At 37.1% G+C, this 19,926-nt stretch overlaps 1 protein-coding gene across 5 annotated transcripts in view; it reads right to left on the bottom strand.

Moving 5' to 3' along the window:
* Positions 1 to 19,152, bottom strand: part of ETV1 (ETS variant transcription factor 1) — a 75,952-nt gene extending 56,800 nt beyond the window's left edge. The window contains exons 1-5 of one of the 5 annotated variants that reach the window (XM_032784094.2): positions 19,017 to 19,152; positions 18,445 to 18,579; positions 17,583 to 17,670; positions 15,482 to 15,529; positions 5,857 to 5,910 (exon numbers count right to left, since the gene is read on the bottom strand). In XM_032784094.2, the coding sequence (XP_032639985.1) occupies positions 5,857 to 5,910; positions 15,482 to 15,529; positions 17,583 to 17,670; positions 18,445 to 18,489 (235 nt within the window). In that variant the 5' untranslated portion in view covers positions 18,490 to 18,579; positions 19,017 to 19,152. Of the gene's footprint in view, positions 1 to 5,856; positions 5,911 to 14,963; positions 15,325 to 15,481; positions 15,530 to 17,582; positions 17,671 to 18,444; positions 18,580 to 18,705; positions 18,766 to 19,016 lie in introns of those variants that run through there. The other 4 variants (XM_032784090.2, XM_032784092.2, XM_032784095.2 and 1 more) reach the window with 4 other exon arrangements.
* Positions 19,153 to 19,926: the final 774 nt, after the last annotated feature.

The following is a 19,926-nucleotide window of genomic DNA, read 5'->3' on the forward strand; positions in this document are numbered from 1 at the left end:
AAACTTTCAAGATATTATTAGGACCATAGATGAAAAGCATTATGGACTCAGAAAGGACTCTTGGTAAAACTTTTCCAAGAATTAAAGTTAGCAAAAGCGAGAGCAGGCTGAGCTGGGGTAGGTTTGAATAGCCCCAAAAATCCCCTAGAGGAAGGAGAAAACCTTGCTGAGCACAGGCTAATGCCCAGGGCTGAACCACATATGAGCCCACAGAGTTCTCTAAAAGGCATCATTCACAACTAAATTTATTTTAAATAATAATGAAAAAAACACACACACACAAACACAGCAGCTAAAATGTAAAGTTCTGGAAGAAAGTCATCCTGAGGGAGAGACTGAAAGAGGTGAGGACATGTGGGGAGGCAGGAGGTAAGGGCCAGCCAATAACTGTTAACCTGACCCTGTAATAGAAATAAAGTAAATAAATAATAATAATAGTAACAAATGCTTTGTACTATGTAAAGCCTTTTATCCACGGATCTGAAACCAAATTAAGAGATGATTAAGGGAGCCGTCCCACCTCTTTGTGAAGGATTCATGCATTTTTGTATCCACTTCAAACTGAGGTAACAGCAGTTAAGCAACTTGTCTGAGGCAGGAATAGAACCATGGAGTCCTGTTTCCCTGAGCCTTGTTCTGATCACCTAAAAATATCCCACGGAGTTATGTTCAAGTTAAACAAATAAATTCCATCAGTGTTTTGACAAAAACAATCTGACCCAATAGAGGAAGTAGTTTATAGCAAAGCACCAAAAAACAAAGCAAAATTGCTGCAGAAAGCACTATTAGTAAGAGTTATCTGAGAAATCTGGGCCAAGACTGAAAATCTCTTAAAGCCCCACCATCTAGGGTATTTGTCAAAATGTTCCAATGCTGTGCCTGCAGAACTATATTAAAAGAAAAGGCATTTCTAGCAAGATTGATTTATCACAGGAAAATTGTGTACTGGTGTTAGCCATCTAGTCACTGCATCTTGAAAAACCAAAACACTAGCAACTGCACTTTCTAGGACATCTTGTTCTAGTAATAAGTAGTTACCAGCTGCCTAGGCAATGAATCACCACTTAAAATCAGGGGACATAATGATGAATTTAAAAAATTGGATTTATTTTTTTTTCAGGCCACTAATGACTTTCTTGAGGATGCAAACTTACACATCAATAAACTACACAGCATCATAAATACAGACAAAAATTAACATAGTATATAGTTGCTCCATACAAAGCTCTTAGTGACTTTGATGGGAGCTGGATCGGGTCTAACATTGGAACTTACACTATAGTGATATTTCCAATTCTGATTTAAAAATATCTTTCGCATCAAATAGCCGAGAATGAAATGATAATTAAACATCCAGGAACTGCGCTCAGAAGATATGCGAGGGTAGATAGGAAAGTGTTACAGTTGTATAAATTGTAGTTTGTGTAATTTGCTTTTAATATTTAATTCACCAAAAGAACAAGAAGAAAAAATAGTTCTCATTTCATGGTGCAGAAAAAAACCTAACCATGATTTTGTGTATTACATGGATGCAAATATTTTAATACTTTTCCTACTTACATAGGAGATAGAATACACTATGCCTTTACTTAAAATGATAGAAGAACACAGCTACCTGAAGCCTATGTAAAAGATCTCTCTTAACAGGCTTTTAAAGACGGCAAGCTGGAGAATCTAAAAAGCATAGTCCCTGAATAATTTAAAGATCCTGGCATCTGCAATGAAAGAACTTCTCTGCTAAACCTGAGGAAAAAAAGGTCTTGAAAGATCACATGCAAAATCATTACTAAAGAGTATTTTTCTTATCTTAAAGTTTAATCGGACACTGAGTAGAGAGAATTTTATAGCCAGCCTTACCGATTTACTGTCAACAGCTGAGGTCTAATATTAACATTTATCCCTTGGCAGTATTAAGTGAAAGCACTGAATAGTCAAGGAAAAAAATACATAATCAAAAACAAAATAAAGAGAGAGCCTGGTCCACCTGGTAAAGCACAGCACAAATTCTCATTAGAAGAAAATTCAGTAATAGACAAAAGAAAAGTTTATCATGAATCTACATTTTAAGGGATGGAGAAACACCAAAAAGCAACAATGTGAATAAAAATTATGAAACAAAATGCCAAACACATGATTATGCCATTAAGGGACCAGACTTCCTAGTTTGGTGCACGGGTAATCCCTGTTTATAAACAAATGTACCAGGTTACTTTACAAATCAGTCTGTTGCTGACAGTATGAGTTTTCACTGCCAGCTACATCCTTTAGCTCTCTGATAATTTTATCAAAGCCTGCCTACCTCCTCCTGTGTCTTTCATAGATACCATCAAACAATGGGAGGAGGTAGAGTAAAGTTTTAAAATCTCCACTTAAACTAAACAAGCTTCAGCCAAACTCATCATTAAATACAATTTTAGCTCCTACAATGGCAAGTCTTGGGTCCACTCTCCCTCAGCCTCACATCTCTGAGATCTTTACCATTAATTAAAAGGGATGCAGGATCTAGCCCCCACCATCAGTAGGTGTCAATGGACTTTAAACAAAAGGAAATCTTATCCCAGAGAGATAACACAGACCGATTTTTCCTGGCATGTAATTACATATTGGAGGTCAACATCAAAATAAGTTTCTTGAACTTTGAGGAGAGCATTAGTCAAAAATATAGGCAACATTTACAGAACCCAGGGGGGAATTTTTCCCATTTTTGGAGTATTTTTTATACTTTTGATATATGCTACTTCTCATACACTTACCTTAAATCAAGCCGCTGTTCCTCAAATATAGAATAAGCAGAAGTTCCTACAAAATATCAGCTAGGAATTTCTCTGTTGTTGCATGAAGCAACAAAGCAGGACACTCAAGCTTAGCTATAAACATAGCAGCAAAGTACAAATTTTGAACTAACTTTTTTAATGACATTTGCCTGTTTCACCCTGTTTTTAGTGAATAGATAGTGACATTCTAATGTGCTTTGCCGAGGCATGTGCACTTATTCAGGCAAGGTGGGTTGTGTATCTACAGCAGGATATTTCTAATAAAGTTTCCTACTGTCATAAATACCAGTGTAGTTTCAGCAGCGGTATCTCTAACGAACAGAGGGATGCAGGCACCCAGTGTATTTTAAGTGCCATGTCATCCAACCCTGCTTAGTACTGGTCAAAAGACATGGTCCTTAAAAGCACCAGCAACTGGCAACATCTCTTCTACATTAGCTCTTCCATCATTGCCAACACTGATGTTTTCGGCACTAGAAAAGTTTTGCCATCATTGCAACAGTCTTGGTGTGTGGCTCTCAGTAGTTTCTCCATCTTGCTTACGGCTGCTATTTAATTAGCAAGAGTTTTCTTCATGACTGGGTTAACACCACAAATTTACACCATATCTGAGGGCTATCTTTGAGTGGAAAAAGCTAGAAAGAAAACGTCACTACTTCTTGCACCTGATTTGTTCTCCCTTCTACTATTTGTAGATTATAATTCTGCATGGCAGAACCTTGGTCTTTTTTTTTTTTTTTTTTTAATATGTTATGTAAGCACCCTGAATGAAGTTCTTTCTCTCTCACACACCCTTTGGTACAAAGCCCAACTAAACAGGTTTTGTTCAAGGAACCTCACTGAAAGTAGGCCTATAAAATCCAGACAAGCATGGGGCAGCTGCCTCTGGGAGGGCAAAGTGGCCAGGACTTCCATTCCACTGGCCACATCTCTGTCCTTCACCTCCCCTCTTAGCTCAACTATATACCTGGCACAGAACCTACAGCTGAGACTACCTCTCGTACACAATGAAACTTCTGTGCTCCTGCCATGCTGGGGGATTCATTATAGAGCTATAAACAACAGAATAAATTATAATACATTGTAAAGGAAAGTTCTGAACCGAGAGGAAGTAGTTAAAATTGTGGGGGCGTGATGTTTCACATTGGTACTTTTCTTCTGACTTTGCTTATGCTGTTCCCCATTTCTGTTCTGAAGAGCTCATAGCTATGTACATTATATCCAAGTCTATGTTTGAAACTGTGTAACCTTTGCTAGAGTACTCTCCAGGAAGCTCGCCTGACCTTTACTTAAGACAATAGAAAACAACTGAAATGAGGAAATAAATGCTCCTTTGATAATACTGTGTAAGCTGTAGCTAAAGAACTCTGAAATACAACAGCATTAATGAAGTATCCATGTCAGGTGAATTTCTTTATCACCAGAAGCAGTGACAAACTTTGATGAGGTTTTTCATTCACAGTTCAGAAATTATTCTACAGGAATCATTGACTTATTTTGGAACAATAATTGTGGGTTAATACAAGCCCTGGCAGAACTTTGCACTCTTATACAAGAGATCTGTGCCATGCACATTTTATTTGGACACAACAGTGTATGTAGGATGAAATTTATAGACAAATTTTGCATGGGTATTATACTAGACAAATTTGCTATATGAAGAGAGGGGAAAAACTTCATACAAAAAGTAATTTCAAAGTGACTTATTCATATTCATGTGTGTGTCTTTAGGAATTAGTGCCAGGAATTATTTGAGGCAACTTATTACAAAAATAAAAGCAATTGCAGTGTTGGAATAAAATCGGCCTAGGAAAAGAAATCTTGTTTTGTCAAATATGTAGGTTATGTGCACGCGATGGAAACTATGATAAAGGAAAAGTATGTAAGTATCTTGATCAATCTCAAGATGTGCAGGGAAGTTAAGCAACTTTGAAACTACGTTAGCTTTATTGTTTTTTAAATTCTAATTTGTTTGAGATCTCTATTACAAAATTGTTCATGCCTTCATTTTTTACTGTTTTTATGATATATGAATGCTAGTTTTAACAGGTATTCGGTTTAGCTGATTGCAGCAATTTTCTCTAGTAGGATCAATAGGAGAAGTTATTTAGCTCAGTGGAAAAGCAGCCATTTACTCTACTGCCATAAGCAGACAAGTGTCTAGAAGTGATCTTTGATGGAGACCAGACCTGCTATGGGGGAGTGCATGTGTATATTGGGAGCGGAGGGAGGATGCATGACAGTATTGGCCTCATCAGGCAAGGTCTCTCATGCCACTGCCTTCATGTATCCTCTGCCACTCAAACCTCAGAGCAGCACTAGTGGAAGGGATTTCAAAAAGGGAAGTAGAAAAGTAGATCACTGGGAACTGCAGCAAGGGAAGAGTTGGTGGTGCATGAGTTAAAAATAAATAAAAAGTTTCTGGCATGAACAAGATAAGTGGCAAACCAGACAGAATGTCCATCTGATTCACACACAAAAAGGCTCAAAAAAGCAGGTGGATTAACACAACATAGAGCTAATTCCTGTTGTTCTAACTCAGGTAAAACTCCTACTAACCCCAAAGGAAATTTCGCTTGAGATAGGAATACAACATATGGTTCATGGAGCCATGCTGTATATAGTAATATAACTTAATAGACTATGTTTACAGACACTGGCTGTATTTGGTAAATACAAAACAAGAGGGCTGTTTAGAAAACCCACAGAGAGACTCAAGTAATTTTTATGAGAGGGACTAGCTGCTAATGTTTTACACTACTTGGATCTATACAGCGCTTACCATCCTTCTCCCTCTATTCAAGAGGCACAGAAAGCTCTGCTATCTTACTGAGCTCAATGAGAGAGAATTTCTCTGCTTCAGTGACAAACGGAAAAATGGGACCACCTCCTAAACGTTATACCTTCAGCAAAAACAACCTTTACTGGCTGCAGTTCAGAGCCCTACTTGTTTCATCTATTCTTAGTGCTGATGTCACTGAGAGGCAAACAGAACGACCATATGACTGTCACATGACCGTGAATACTAGAAATTGAGACAAACTATATATTTTAAGAAAGCGATGAATCATACTATACTTACAACTTTCAGCCTGATAGTCTGGCACAAACTGCTCATCATTGTCAGGTACCTGAGCTGAAGAAAGGGGGAAAAAAGGGGGGACAAATTAAGAGAAGCCACTAAAGCATAGTGCAGATTATTGTCCTAACCTTGAAGCACAGTCAAGGTCAAAACTAGGGTTTTGTTGGCTCAACCATTATTAGGACTGAAATCAGGCATGAGAACAACCTCAATCATGACTAACCTGTTAGCATGCATTTTCAGAGGGGACTTCTGCACAAAAATAAATCCCAGTGTTTAAACCATCTTTGTACATTTAAACCCCTCGTGTTCCTTCACCAGGAGAAACTGGACTCATTTAGGAGTGACACAGCCAAAATGGCAGAAAACATTTTTTATTTTGTTTTTTAAAGGGTCAAAAGAGTCTTTGGTTGGACCACAGAATTTTCATTTCAATCTTTGTCTTCAGATGGGCCCAAAATACGTATCTAGCATGAGAACCAGAACCAGAACCCCTCTGCCTTTTGTAATATCTTTACTTTTGGGAAACTGTATGACACAACTAACACTATAACTCCAACTGCATCTGAAACATCATGGTTGTCCCCTGGTGATAATACAATGCCATTTTGTTGCGTAATAAAGACAAAACAGACTCCCTAAATTGTCTTAATGCCTTGCAAATATCCAAGGCTTTAGGACAGTTTAGACATATAGCTGAAATGCTGTTTAGTTTAATTGTGTAAGGTAGAAACTAGCAGAAACCAGGTCATGGGACAGCCATGGTGTAACCTTTCTAGATAATTCCATAGTTAGCAAAAACTCAGCCTGCCATAATTTAAAAATACTGCTCTTTTGTCAAACTATCTCAGCTAGAACTTCCATGGCAAAGTGACATGAAATGAACTGTCTGAAAGTACGTGACAATTCTTGTCCAAAGAGAAGTAAATCGAGAGTAATGTTCCATGACCTGGTAACCCAACATGCTTCATGAAAAAGTAAACAGTGGTATATACCCATTTATTGGAACATTGAATATCAAACTATTAAAAGCAACAAAGAAAAATATGTTGTCTGATCATTTCAGAAGGCTTTCCAAGTTAGGAAATATTAAGGGCTTGGTTCGCTTTTATACATATACCTACCACCCGCTGATATCAATGGGAATTATGCATGCGAGTCAAGAGGTAAGAATCTCTCTTTAGACTTAGCCACTCTTGATCCTTTAGTGCAAAGGTGTAAGATATTCTGTGGACCTGATCCTAAACTCCTTAATTCAGGAAAAATTTCCAAAGACTTCACTGGAAGTTTTTCTTGAGTAAGTATTTCAGGATCAGGCCCACAATGCAGTAAAATAGTACTCTCATGATTCCAAAGAATATGTTTATAATCCTACCTAATGTATTGAAGGAAATACACCTTAAAAACAAAATAATTGTGGGTAAACTATAAACAAGGGTGTAGCTCAAGTGTTAAGACAAACATGTGAATGGCAATTAATGTTAATCTGAGGAAAACACAGACGTTGAAGCTTTTTCTAGCATTTACATTACACTAAAACTAGCCCTTTTAGAAGAAAACTGTGTATCTGAAGACATTTTTAATTAAATAATAAACAAGAATTAAAGTTCTACAGAATGCACATCAAATTTACTAAATCAAATACTCCAAGTACATTTTTAATGCATTAAACTTCTCTTCCCTCCAAAGAAACCTCAGCATTCTTACCAGTGATGAACTCAAGGGCAATGCAAAGCCCAGGAGAGGTAAAGTCAACCAAAAATTAACACTCTGTAAATTTCAGTTGGTGCATTCAGATCAGTGCATGTAAGAAGTTTAAAATTTTCCCTTCAATATGCCAAATATTTGACTGCTACAGAAAGCTCCGATTTTGAAGTCAAGCTCTCCCGGATAACAAACTTTACCGTAGGGATCTTTTACATTTCTTTATTATTTTTTTTTAATTTTGGGGCACATATAAATGTGTAGCATTTCTATTCATTAACTTCATTTCTTATATATAGGATATACCCACACAATACCCATTGTCCATGAACCAGAAATATAAACTATATATATATATATATATCCGTCTAGTTATGAAAATAAATGGGCTCTCCACATGTGAATATCTCCACCTAAGATTGATTTGTAGTAGTTGCAGAAAGGGGTCCACCATATTTTACATTCTTCGCAGCAAATTACCAACTCCAGCGTCTGGGTCTGATTCACCACTGCTTTATGCCAGTTTGATTGATTTCAGTGGAGTCACCAGCATAAAACTGGAGTAATACAGTGGTGAATCAGACTCTTTGTTTTCCTATCCAGAGGATGAGAAGTGTAGGGCCAAAAACCTCTTTTAAGGTCTAGTTCCAGTCTCTACCTGTAAACCAGCATAATTCACTGACTTCAATGGTTTTATCCCTCTTAATTTGCACTGGGGTGAATGAGAGAAGGATTGGGTCTGACTACTGAAAGGTACTACTGAACACCTAATACTTAAAAAAACCTAGTTAAAAAACCCAAACACACCACTTTATAAAAGAACAGGATGACTAATGTATTTAAAACTATTATAATTTTGACTACATTTGCCAGTATGTGCTTCTCTAAAAGCTACTATGGGGAGGAGGGAGGGGGTTGGGGGAGAACTTAGCAAAGCTGGCAATTCCTTTTTACATTAAAAAAAAATGCACAAAATGTCAGGCACATCGTTGCATACATTTTCTCTTGGGATGCTTAGAAAAACCCACATAGCACCAAAATAGAACAAATGCTGTAGGAAGTAAATCTGTGAGCTCATCCTGAAAACTATACAAATAAGAGTTACCGATCCACTAGCCATAAGACATATGGCAATCAGAACTGTCAATTTATTCCCCCTTTTCAACTCTTTTTTTTTTTTTTTAAACTGAACAGAACTGAAATTCCTGCATGATCATATTACAGAAATTCAAGCAACTCTCCACCCAATACACAGACTTTTGCCAACAGTAGCTAGCTGTGAAAGGGGAAACGGATTGAAAGCACCATCACATTACTCAAACAGAAGAGGGCTTTTGTGCCCCAAGTTTTGATAATTAAAGGGAGTCTTTGTAACAAGTTAAACCAGCAAGTACACAGTTAACTTCAGCTTAACTTGGATCTCTGAAAGGAAAACATGACTTGGGAGTGTTGCAACTTCATGCACATTTATATATGGATATATCATTCGTTTCCTCTTTTCTTTAGTCTCAGACACTGCAATTCGGCAAGGCTATCACAACAGCTACAGCGGTCTTCTATCACCACATTCAGGACAAGACACAAGTCAACAAAACTTTTTCCCTCTCCTTTTAGCAGACTATTAGAAAACATGTCTGAAATGACCACCCAGAGAATGAGACTGTTTCCCCACACTACTTAATTAAGGGATCTAGAGGCCAGGAGGAGGGGAAAAGCCCAATAAAAGGCTTTCAAGGAGATTAAGTATGTAGATTTTATTGGTAATAGCAGAAGTAGCTCTATCAGGTCGTTCCACATTAATAGACAAGCTGCCATCAAGTCTCAGACTCTCGTACTTGAAGTGGGCAACATCTGTACTATCAGCCAGTAGCCTTAGCTGAGATTATTACCAAAAATTTTTTTTTTGGTCTGACTACAGCACTATGTCCCGGGTGTGTGTGGGAAATGCACAATAATGTTAATTATAATCCTAGCTTTACAGGGGATGTATCAGTTTGGATTTTATATTCTCATCACCTACTCAATTAAAATCAACTTGCCAGTAGCAACTGTTCAAAGCACTGAAATACTTCATACCTGTTTTTGATTTTCAGATACAATATTAACACATTACTTTACAAAGCTAAACTTAGAATACATCTTGCAAATGGAAAGCAACTTGGAAAAGCAATTTAACCTGACACTGGGGGGGCAATTTCCTTTCTTTCACTGCAAACAATTTTTTTTTTTAAAGTCACCATCGACAAATATCCAGTAGAAAAGGAGTTAATATTTAATTAAAACCAGCTCTAGCCACTGTAACAATGACCTGGAGCCAAACGAGGAAGAAGATGTATGAGTCATTCTTTCTGCCAGTGAATGAGACAGCTGATCTCCTAAGCAATTCCTCAAGACAAGCAGTCAGAACTGGAGTTCTGCCTCCATTCACAAAAACACAGTCCAGCATGAACCATGTGGCCTCAACCACAATCTTTTCATGTCACACCCTTCCAGAACGCAACAGCAAAGTAAACTTGAACTTGCTGCATAAACACACCAATTTCATTGCTTTGTCTCAGAGGTAGCACAGACCCACTAAAGAACATATTTAACAAACGAAAAGGCAATAAAATGTAACCCTTCCTTTCCCAACCACAAACTTCTGCCAGAAATTCAGCACCACATGCATGTAAGGTTGCAGGAGAAGCAGAGAACTTGCCATTTCTTCTTGCTTCACTTAAGAACTTTATTTTAGACATTCTAACGTTTCCTATACTACTCTCCTCTCAGAACTTGAGGCTCACTCTTTGACCTAGACATAATTTGTTTCAAAACAACAAAGATTTACTCTCTGTGGCAAAAGATTTTGAAACTGACAGAAAGAAATCTGAGTAGCACTATTTCCAGCTTACCCTAAAATAAAGTTTATAGCCACAAAACAAAGTAATGAGACCTCTAATCTTTGTTTTATTCAATATCTGTTTTGAACATTTTAAAGGTTATATGAAGTACAGACCTGAATAGAAAAAACATATTTTTAACAAAAAAGATGAAAAAAGGATCAACCAAACTTTTTTTTTTCTCAAGTGACCTGCTCTGACATATAAACTAATGTGTAACTTAAAAACTAGGGGCCAGATCCTGCAAACTATTCTTGGTGTGAATGATCTATACTAAGATGAAGAGGGTTTGCGAGATCTGGTCTTTGTTTTTGACTTTAACTTTTATGCAGAATAATACAGATGTTGGTTTAAAATGCACACTCACATTTTACACCTGCTATGTCCCTCACAGTCAGTAAGTAACTACGCAATGGGACAAAATTACTAATCCGTTTTTTTCATCAAAGAAGAAACCCCCAGATTAGTAGTGTGCACACTTTCAGGACCAACAATTTTAGAAAAGGTTAGCACCATTTTGCCAAATCCAATTTTTCTCCATTTTTTGTGCAGAGATGTTTAAAATCAGGCATTCATTTCAAGTATTTAAAAGTCCAATCCATTAACTGTCCAGAACTCCACAAAAGGGAAGTGATTCACTGTGCTACAAGTCTCATCTTTAACATGTTTTTATTCCCTTTTAGAACACTCCCTACTAGGCAAACTTCAACCAAGATGTGAAGCGGTCTTTGTTTGCCCATGTTTCTTCACTAAATACATATATATTCAGATACAATACTTAATGGTTGTGTACCCGACATTCAGATTAGTGTTCTTACCAAATGTGGGGTTCATTATAGGGCAGCAGAAAGCTAAGAAGCCAGATCCACAGCTGGTGCAAATCAGCATAGCTCTACTGAAGTCAATGGAGTGACTATGATTTATATGAGCTGAGAAGTTTTATATTCTGTTAAAAATGGGAATTCAAGCATTACTGAATAAAGCAAATTAAGTGATCACTTTCATATATACGCATTCAGGGATAATCCATTGGGCAACACCGAATCATGTGTATACAAACTTGACAATGGTACCAGAGATCACAGAAACCATTTCCTGGAGTTCATCCCAAACTTAACCATTAATTGGTAGCAGAAATATAAATCTTTTATAGAAATCAGTATAGGTGTCTTCTTCAGTTTGGAAAACTTGGGAGAGCCACCCCTGCTGTGCCTGTCTAGATAGAAACTGTTGGGGGAGAACAAACCCGTTACTTGTGCTTTTTATTGTAAAGCGATTACTTTGCACTAGAACAGAGCAAAAAATACAATAAATATTAATGAGTTTTATGTGACAAATTCTCACTGTTACTATCAAAGAAGAAACTCCATCATACAAATCAATAGATTAACTTTTTAAAACAATAGAATAGTTTAGCTACCTATATTCCTTTTGGAAGCCTTTTACTCATCTCTATCGAGTTTCGGCCAGGAATTAGTGACAGAAATACTAGAATAGCCATTTTTAATAAATAATGTGTTTTTCTGTTGTCTATTATTCGCCCACCCCAAATGCTTCCATAATGCATAGTAGGCTTTCCGCGGCAGAGTTTGTTTTCTCTCCTCTGTTTGTTCCAGAATATGTAGACGCAACCACGATGAGATAGCATTAGATTAATATTTGAACCAATTTATCTCAAGTCACTGAATAATTGCTATCTGCCAACTGCAATATAATTCCAAATATACACAATCAATAAAGGCATTATATAATATTATCATGACAAAATGTAGCCGCCACAATACTTAAATAAAAAAACAAAGACATTATCTGAACAATATTTGTCTTGGTTGGCGATAAGCAATTTTAACTCTTCGTTTCCAAGTTTAATAGTGGAGACAATTATTAAAATCCTTCCGCTTTCAAATTATGGCTTCAGGAAATAGTTCAAAATTATTTTCCGTCCCCCATCTACTGATTTTAGGAAACCACATTCAGTTGAAATTTTACCTCAAAATAATGTGAGTGTTCTCTCTGATACATTTAATAGAACATGAAGAAAAAGCTACTTATTTCATATAATTCAAGTATAACACATACTAACTTTTCTACAAGTGGCATTCAGTTTCTGGGGTTGGAGGTGGTAATAAATATATTAGATAAACAAACTAATACAATAATCTGTTCATATTTTGTACTTTGGATTACTTTTGTCCTTTAATATACATGCGCAAATCCTATTATTTACAATGGAAGTTGTGTACAAGTACTGAGAAGAGAATAAATCCCTTTGTGTTTAGTTGTTTATTACTAAGATTCTTCACGGAAAACAATAAATCACCCTGTTCCATAGAAACATGCTGGCTAAAATGTCCCAAGTAGGAAAGGGGCCCTGATAATTTTTTGCAACATTCTTCATATGTGATACATTTTAACTCCCTTGACTCTCTTGTTTAATAAGCAGATTTTCTGACCTGGTTACTCCCCAGTGGGGTTTTGAACTTGTGGGAGAAACTTGGTCAGTTGCCATTGCTCTTAAAATTTCATGGTCACTTTCCTGGCTACAGAGCATCATGAAAATAAATATGTAAATATTACTGATGCTGCCAAATTGGCAGATTTCTAGATTATGAAGGTCCAGGAGGACATAAATGGACAGATCTAGCAATGGGTAAACAAGTCATCCATGCAGTCATTTCAGCAGAGCTAAAATATAGCATTCTTAACATCAGTATATTGTAAATACTAGTGCAAGTTTATAAACTTTTATTTACAAAGATTTTTTAAAAACATAATAATTACAAGGTGTCAGAGGTAATAAATAGGATCAGAAACAGAATCTTGATTTTTTTTTCTTTAGTTCTGATAGATTCTCTGCAAAGCCTGCAAAAACTGGGGGGGAGGCAGGCTGTCTGTTTTAAATGAGAACTACAATGGTAGTGGTCTGAAATTTATAGTTTTTCTAAAATATTTTCATAATAGTGGGATACATATAATATTTCAGTTTAATACTCTGCAGAAATATATAATTAAATATAAATGTAAAACTCAGTAGTGCGGGTATTTCTTTCCAGATAAAAAAGTAACTTTTTATACTTACCATATGATATTAACAATATTTACAAGCTTTCCTCAGCCTAACTTACAAAGGACTAGACACATAGCTTTGATCTGTCAAAGTAGTCTCTGCTTAAAAACATACGGAAAAACTTAGAGCACTGAAAAAAATTCATTTACTCTTAAGAAACAAAAGTAGTTCAAAAGTAAAAATCACCACTACAATCCTTTGTATATCTCTAGAAATGATGTAAGACAATCTTGATTTCCATATTTTTTTCTATTTACTAAACTGCTCTGCACATACATTACCAACCTGACAAGAATCTTTTTATTTAGAATAAAAAAAAATTAATCATTTCTAGGAACAAAAAGACTCATGTCACTAAAAATAAAACTAAAAGTTGTTTTATCATCAAAAAAAAATAATAATCATACCTTTTAATTAGTGTTTTGACAACCTTCTAGTTTGTTAAAATGAATGAGATTAGATACAATAACAGATCCGTGCTAAAATTACCATAAGATAGCCAGTCACTGTTTTATCTGATGATTATAGTATAAGACTATCTTATTGCAATACACTCTATTTTCAGTGATTTAAAAAATATACTAATACTTATATTCCAACTCCATTCCATAACTTCATTAAAGAAATTTTGATTATATCTTGACAAAGACATATACTAAAGGCAAAAATTCACGCTAAGAGAATTAAAACATCAGTAAAACAAACAAACTTACAGGCTAACAGCTTGACCAACTACATATATATGGTTATCAAAAAATCAGCCTTAAGCCAAGTAGCCACCAGCAATATTTCTCTCTTTCCATGGTAAGCAGTCGCATGCAATTCTCCCCACTCCCAGAGAAACAAAAACATCTATTCAGTAAACAACAATAGTGTATAATCCAGTATAATATGCTAAAAATAAAACACAAGAATACCCACAATACCTAAATCAGGGTAAATTCACAGAAATTATGTTAGTTTAAATCAAAATCATGTTCAGATTGACTATAAAAGTTTTCCATGTAAAGTTCAACCAAAAAAAAAATCTTTCCTCTGATGTAATATGAGACAGACAATGCATAAGAATCTTCATTCTCAAAATAAACATTATTAAATAATAAACATAAATTTCTGAAGTGAACAAATACACCTTGAGCAGCAGAAAGCGCCTCTAAATTTTTTTAAAGTTCTCTTGTAGCAGTATCTCCTCCTTTTTATTATCCATATCTCAATAGCTAATCTAAATTCAGATTCAATATTATTGTTTTTAAAACCATCAACCTCAGTATCATGAGCCTTGAAGGGTTACTTGAAATATCAAAAAATGTAAAATGACAAATGTCAGATTTCCAATTAGCTCCCAATATACAGTCCTATAAAAAGTAAGAGATGAAGAAAAAAAATTAACTTATACACAATGTCAAAAGGCTTATGAAAAAAGAAATCTCCTTTCTTATTAAGTATTTGATACACACCTAATGTTCTGTGTTGTGAACAAGGTGGAAAGAAGACACTTGCACTTAAATCTTGAAGCATCCCGTCCTGATGAACCCAGAGAAACTAATTTCTGCCATCAGAAAAGTACTCCACCAGAACACCAAATAATTATATGTGCTGCTGTAAAGGAAACAGCAAGCTCAGTTCTGGCTGTATGCAGTCTCTCGAGGTACAATAAGATAAACCTGATCAATTGCAATTAAAATCTGAACAGAGGCTTAGAACTTGAAGTCTTGGTGCATTAGTTCTTGCCAAAAGCAGATGTGATTGTGAGCTGGAAGCAATTTCTCCTGGTAATTTGTGATGACACTGGGTAGAGCAGCCCCAGAGTCCCCAAAGACAAACTCATCAGAGGCTCTAATGTATGCATGACACATGAGGTGGCTCTTTTAGAGCTCAATTAATTGGGCTTAACATTAAGACAGCAAGTTCAGGACTTATTTTTTTTTCCGCCAGAGTTGTTTTTCCTCTTTTTACAAGCAGTTTTTCTCCTTACCTTCTGCAAGCCATGTCTCTTGTAATTGGCTCAGATCTTGAAAGAGTTCTGAAGAAAGAGAAAGACACATATAAAAGACACACACACACCTTTAATCTTCCCATAAGATGAAACTACACTAAAAGAAATATTTTCCTGAAGAATAAGGCATGTGAATTTTACTTTGGTAACCTTACTACTGATAAAAAACAACAGCTAGACCCTGATTGCAATTAATGATTATTCTACTCTTTTTTCCATCAGAGGTATACACACTACAGTAATATTTGACTCCTGAAATAATAATCACCATTTTTTAAGTTTGCTTTTATAGCAAATAATGCCTATTTAGTAACTCAGAAAGAAGTTAAGATGATAACCTCTCATTCAAATGATCTATTTCTCCTTATACAATACAGGCCTCTTCCTGCAATCTTTGCTCCAGCAAAACTCTAATTGACTTCTGTGGGAATTTTGCCTAAGTAGGGGTTTGATTTTTTAAAAACACTATATCCAGCATAAGTAAAGGGCAGAATGTAGCAAACGAAATGTAAAAGGAAAGACACTCAGCGGCTCTATTAGGCATAGAAGTTAAGTAAGGTGTTACTCTTTTATGTTTTAGTAACAATTCTGCTTTGATACACATTGATTCCACTTTATCAGCCTCATACATAGTTTGAAATTAAAGTGGCACCGCCACGGCCATGGACAAAATTTTACGCTGCTTTACATCCCATGCAACCGCACTGACATGCATAGGCTCATACTGGGTGTAAGTCAGGGCAGCATTTGATCCTATTTGTGGTCCCTATTTTCAGAGATTGAGCAACTGAGTATGAAAATTTGCTCTGAGCTAAAACTTAGCATGTCTTTGAAGGTTATTAACTTTTAGAAAGATACTTCCTTTTCTATGATTTTACCACTGTAATATGTGTTTAAATGTTACAGGCTATTACTCCATATGAGAGGATGATGGTTTTGCTTTAGATGTGTGCTGTGAATAGGCATTTTTGCAGGGATTTTAAGCACACGTTAGTCCAGGGGTAGGCAACCTATGACATTCGTGCCGTTGGCACGTGAGCTTATTTTCAGTGGCACTCACAGTGCCTGGGTTCTGGGGGTCTCTGCATTTAAATTTAATTTTAAACGAAGCTTCTTAAACATTTTAAAACTTTATTTACTTTACATACAACAATAGTTTAGTTATATATTATAGAAAGAGACCTTCTAAAAATGTTAAAATGTTCTACTGGCACGTGTAACCTTAAATGAGAGTGAATAAATGAAGACTCGGCACAGCACTTCTGAAAGGTTGCTGACGCCCACGTTGCCACAAGGACCTCGTTGTTTTTACAGATTGAGGGGTCTCTGCTCATCTTACCGTTAGAAGGGTTCCATGGGTGTACACAGTGTTTGACAAGCATGTATGGTATTACACCGACGTTTGTCAAGTAGGAATAAATCTTGCTCACCTTCCTCATGCAAGTATTCCTACTGACTTTAACAAGGCTATTATATGAGTGTGGTCTACAATGGTTGGGCCCTCCCAAGTCTGATCCAAACTAGACTTTCTTGCTTACATTTCCCACGGCTGGAAGGAACTACCAGCACAACTCCACTGGAGGTAACAATAGTGCAAATGCTAGTGTAGATGATCAGCCAGAAGAAGCTGCTGGTGTTCTGTCTTGCCCTTCAGCCCTGCACGAGCACAGTGATTAGAATACCAGCCGCTGGTCTATACTAGCACTGGCACTCTTGCTATCACTAATGGAGTTGCACCAGCGGTAGCAATAGTGGAAAATGTTAAAAAGAAAGAAGTCAAGTGTAGGCAAGGCCTGAAGGTGAAGATGCTGGTTGTAGTGTATCCTGAACTTGTGGCACTGTGTCAGATACTGCAAAATTCTCACCTCGGTGAGTGACATTTATGAGCCATATGTGCAGCAATATCTAAAACCGAACAGGGTGAATCAGGAAGGAATAGCAACTTCAACAGTTAATTGCCTTTGCCAGTTTGTGTCACAAACTTAAATGCAATTTTCTTGTCTTATTTAGCTCTTATGAAGCTTCTCTATATTATTAAATAAACCGGGGGGGGGGGGCGGAGAGGGAAGTGAGCCCTCACCTTCTGAATCATGAGCCAGGTCTCTGTTAATGAATTTTCTTTTCCTGACATTTGTTGGTCTCTCACTGCAGTTTCTCCCACGCGGATTCTATAAACAGGAAAGATCAGATACTTTAAACACACACACACATATACATACAACCCTCAGATTTCCACATTTAAACAAAGCCTACATGGATTCTTTACATATTCCACAGAGAAAATGACTATCCTACAGTTTCTATTCTTCGTTTCTACATACAAATTTACAGCAGAGGATTATGCTGCGTACCTAACATCCTTCATACTTGTGCCGATGCAACACATTCCTATTTATCCATGTATATCTCTATCTGTATAGAAACATATGCAATATGCTCCAGCTGCAGCGCAGTACTAACACATATAGTTAGCAATCTGGCACACAATAGCATAAAAATCCCCTTTGCTTAAACTCTTCAGGAGAATTCGAATAAGGACATTCTAGCAGGCTGCTTTGTTTCCAGATGTTATTTGTAAAACTGCTTGCAAAAATCCTGAAAACAAGACGTGTTAACGTTTGCCTCAACTTCATTCTTCTCGGTGTTGCAGGCAAACACTGCCAAAAACTTTGCATGCAGCTGCTGCCGGTGCCCTCCTCTTCCACTAATCGTGTGCATGGTTTTACTTTTTTGAAGGGACAAAAAGGATCCAAAAATTGCCCTTAAAGAAAATTATGCGTTATTCAAATAACTAGAAGATAAGCCCATCTTGCAGGCACGACTCCTAGATGAAGAGTCGTCCCTACAGCGGTATCAAAGCAGATACTATGGACGCAAAACTCCCCCAGAGAAATAAGTCGGAGTCAAGTTAATAAACACCAACTTTTGAACTGATCACTCACGTTGGTGACCATGTAAGGCACTTGCTGGTCATAAAATCCATCCATTCTGCAGCTCTTCCACAAGTCTTAGCTCAGTGTTTTTATTTTCTGGGCATTTGACCTGGAGATTTCCTCAGGATCTGGTCTCCAATCAGCCTAGAGGGGAATACAAGATGGCTTTTAGATTTAAAAAAAAAAATGAATGAACTGCTTGAATTTGCATAGCTAATTAACCTCAAAGAGTCCCATTCATAAAAACAACCCTCCCTTCCCTGCTTTCACCTGGGTTTTAAGCAAGTGCCAGGTTAAAACACAGAGCAAACCCCACTTTTTACAGCAGCGGAAAGCAAAACAAGAGGCGAGGTATTTATTTACACTCCCGCTGTATCCCCAGAGCGATCTGTGTAACTGGCAGCTCTGATTCGCAAACGTGTGCAGAAGTCGTAATGGCGAACAACATGACTCGCTTTGCACATAACGGGAGTAGCGAGCGAGCGAGCGAGACGCAGCTATTTTGTTTTAAAGAATCGTTTTTGCAACCCACAACCATGCAATTATCTGGAGCTACGTAAAAAGTTGCTGGAAAGACCCACCTGAAGGTAACGCAAGGCGATCGGCTGCAAAAAATTCCCTCCAAATTTAATAAAAACATTAATTATTCCCCAGCACTTCCCCCTTGGAAGCAGTAAGCGCCACTGACAGAGCTCAATTCGGTGGTTTTTCCTCTGGTTCTCCTCCAGGGGCCTCCAGTCCAAACTGATGGATCTCTGCCTCCCATTGGCTCTCTGTGTCTTTCACAGGATCAGATTTCTGCCTGTCAGTCAGGCTGCCTCTCTCCCTCAGGGAAAAAGGTAAAAGCTGGATCCTCCCGGATTCTGGTGGGTCCAGCCAATTTTTGGTCCTTGCTCCCTTCAAGCTACTGCATAGGTAAAGAACAAGTGTAGCTGTTTGTTTTATGCTCAGAAAGAATACAGACCCTGAAGCATCCCAGTGCAATAGTGCCACAAATACTCATATCTAGCACCTGGTTCCAGTCTGTTTTTTGAACCACAACCTGCAAATGCCACTGCTTCAATAGAGAACCAAGTTGGCTCTCTCCTATTCCAGGAACAACAAAGCACATTAGATGCAAATATATCCCTGCACAGCAGTGCCACAAAAACCCATGACCAGCATCTGGATCCTGCCAAATCCTGCCAAGACTTGACCTCAAACCCCTGAATTCTACAGCCTAAATACAGAACATGTTTGTCCATTTCTATAGCACACAAATATCCAAACACCAATGCCTTCCAGTACAACAGCAGCACAAAAAGCATCAGAAATAGCATTTGGATCCTGCCAAATTTTGGCCACAAACCCAGAAACAGTACCATCAGATTCATACATAGGGATCTGGATTTTTTGATGGGTTAGGAGAAACTGCATATTTACTAAATTTAGACTATAACCAGGGTGTGCAGCCAAAAATTAGCTGGATACAGCAAGATAGCTGTGCCAAAT

The sequence above is a fragment of the Chelonoidis abingdonii genome, chromosome 2 (assembly GCF_003597395.2).
Source record: "Chelonoidis abingdonii isolate Lonesome George chromosome 2, CheloAbing_2.0, whole genome shotgun sequence".
NCBI lineage: Eukaryota > Metazoa > Chordata > Testudines > Testudinidae > Chelonoidis > Chelonoidis abingdonii.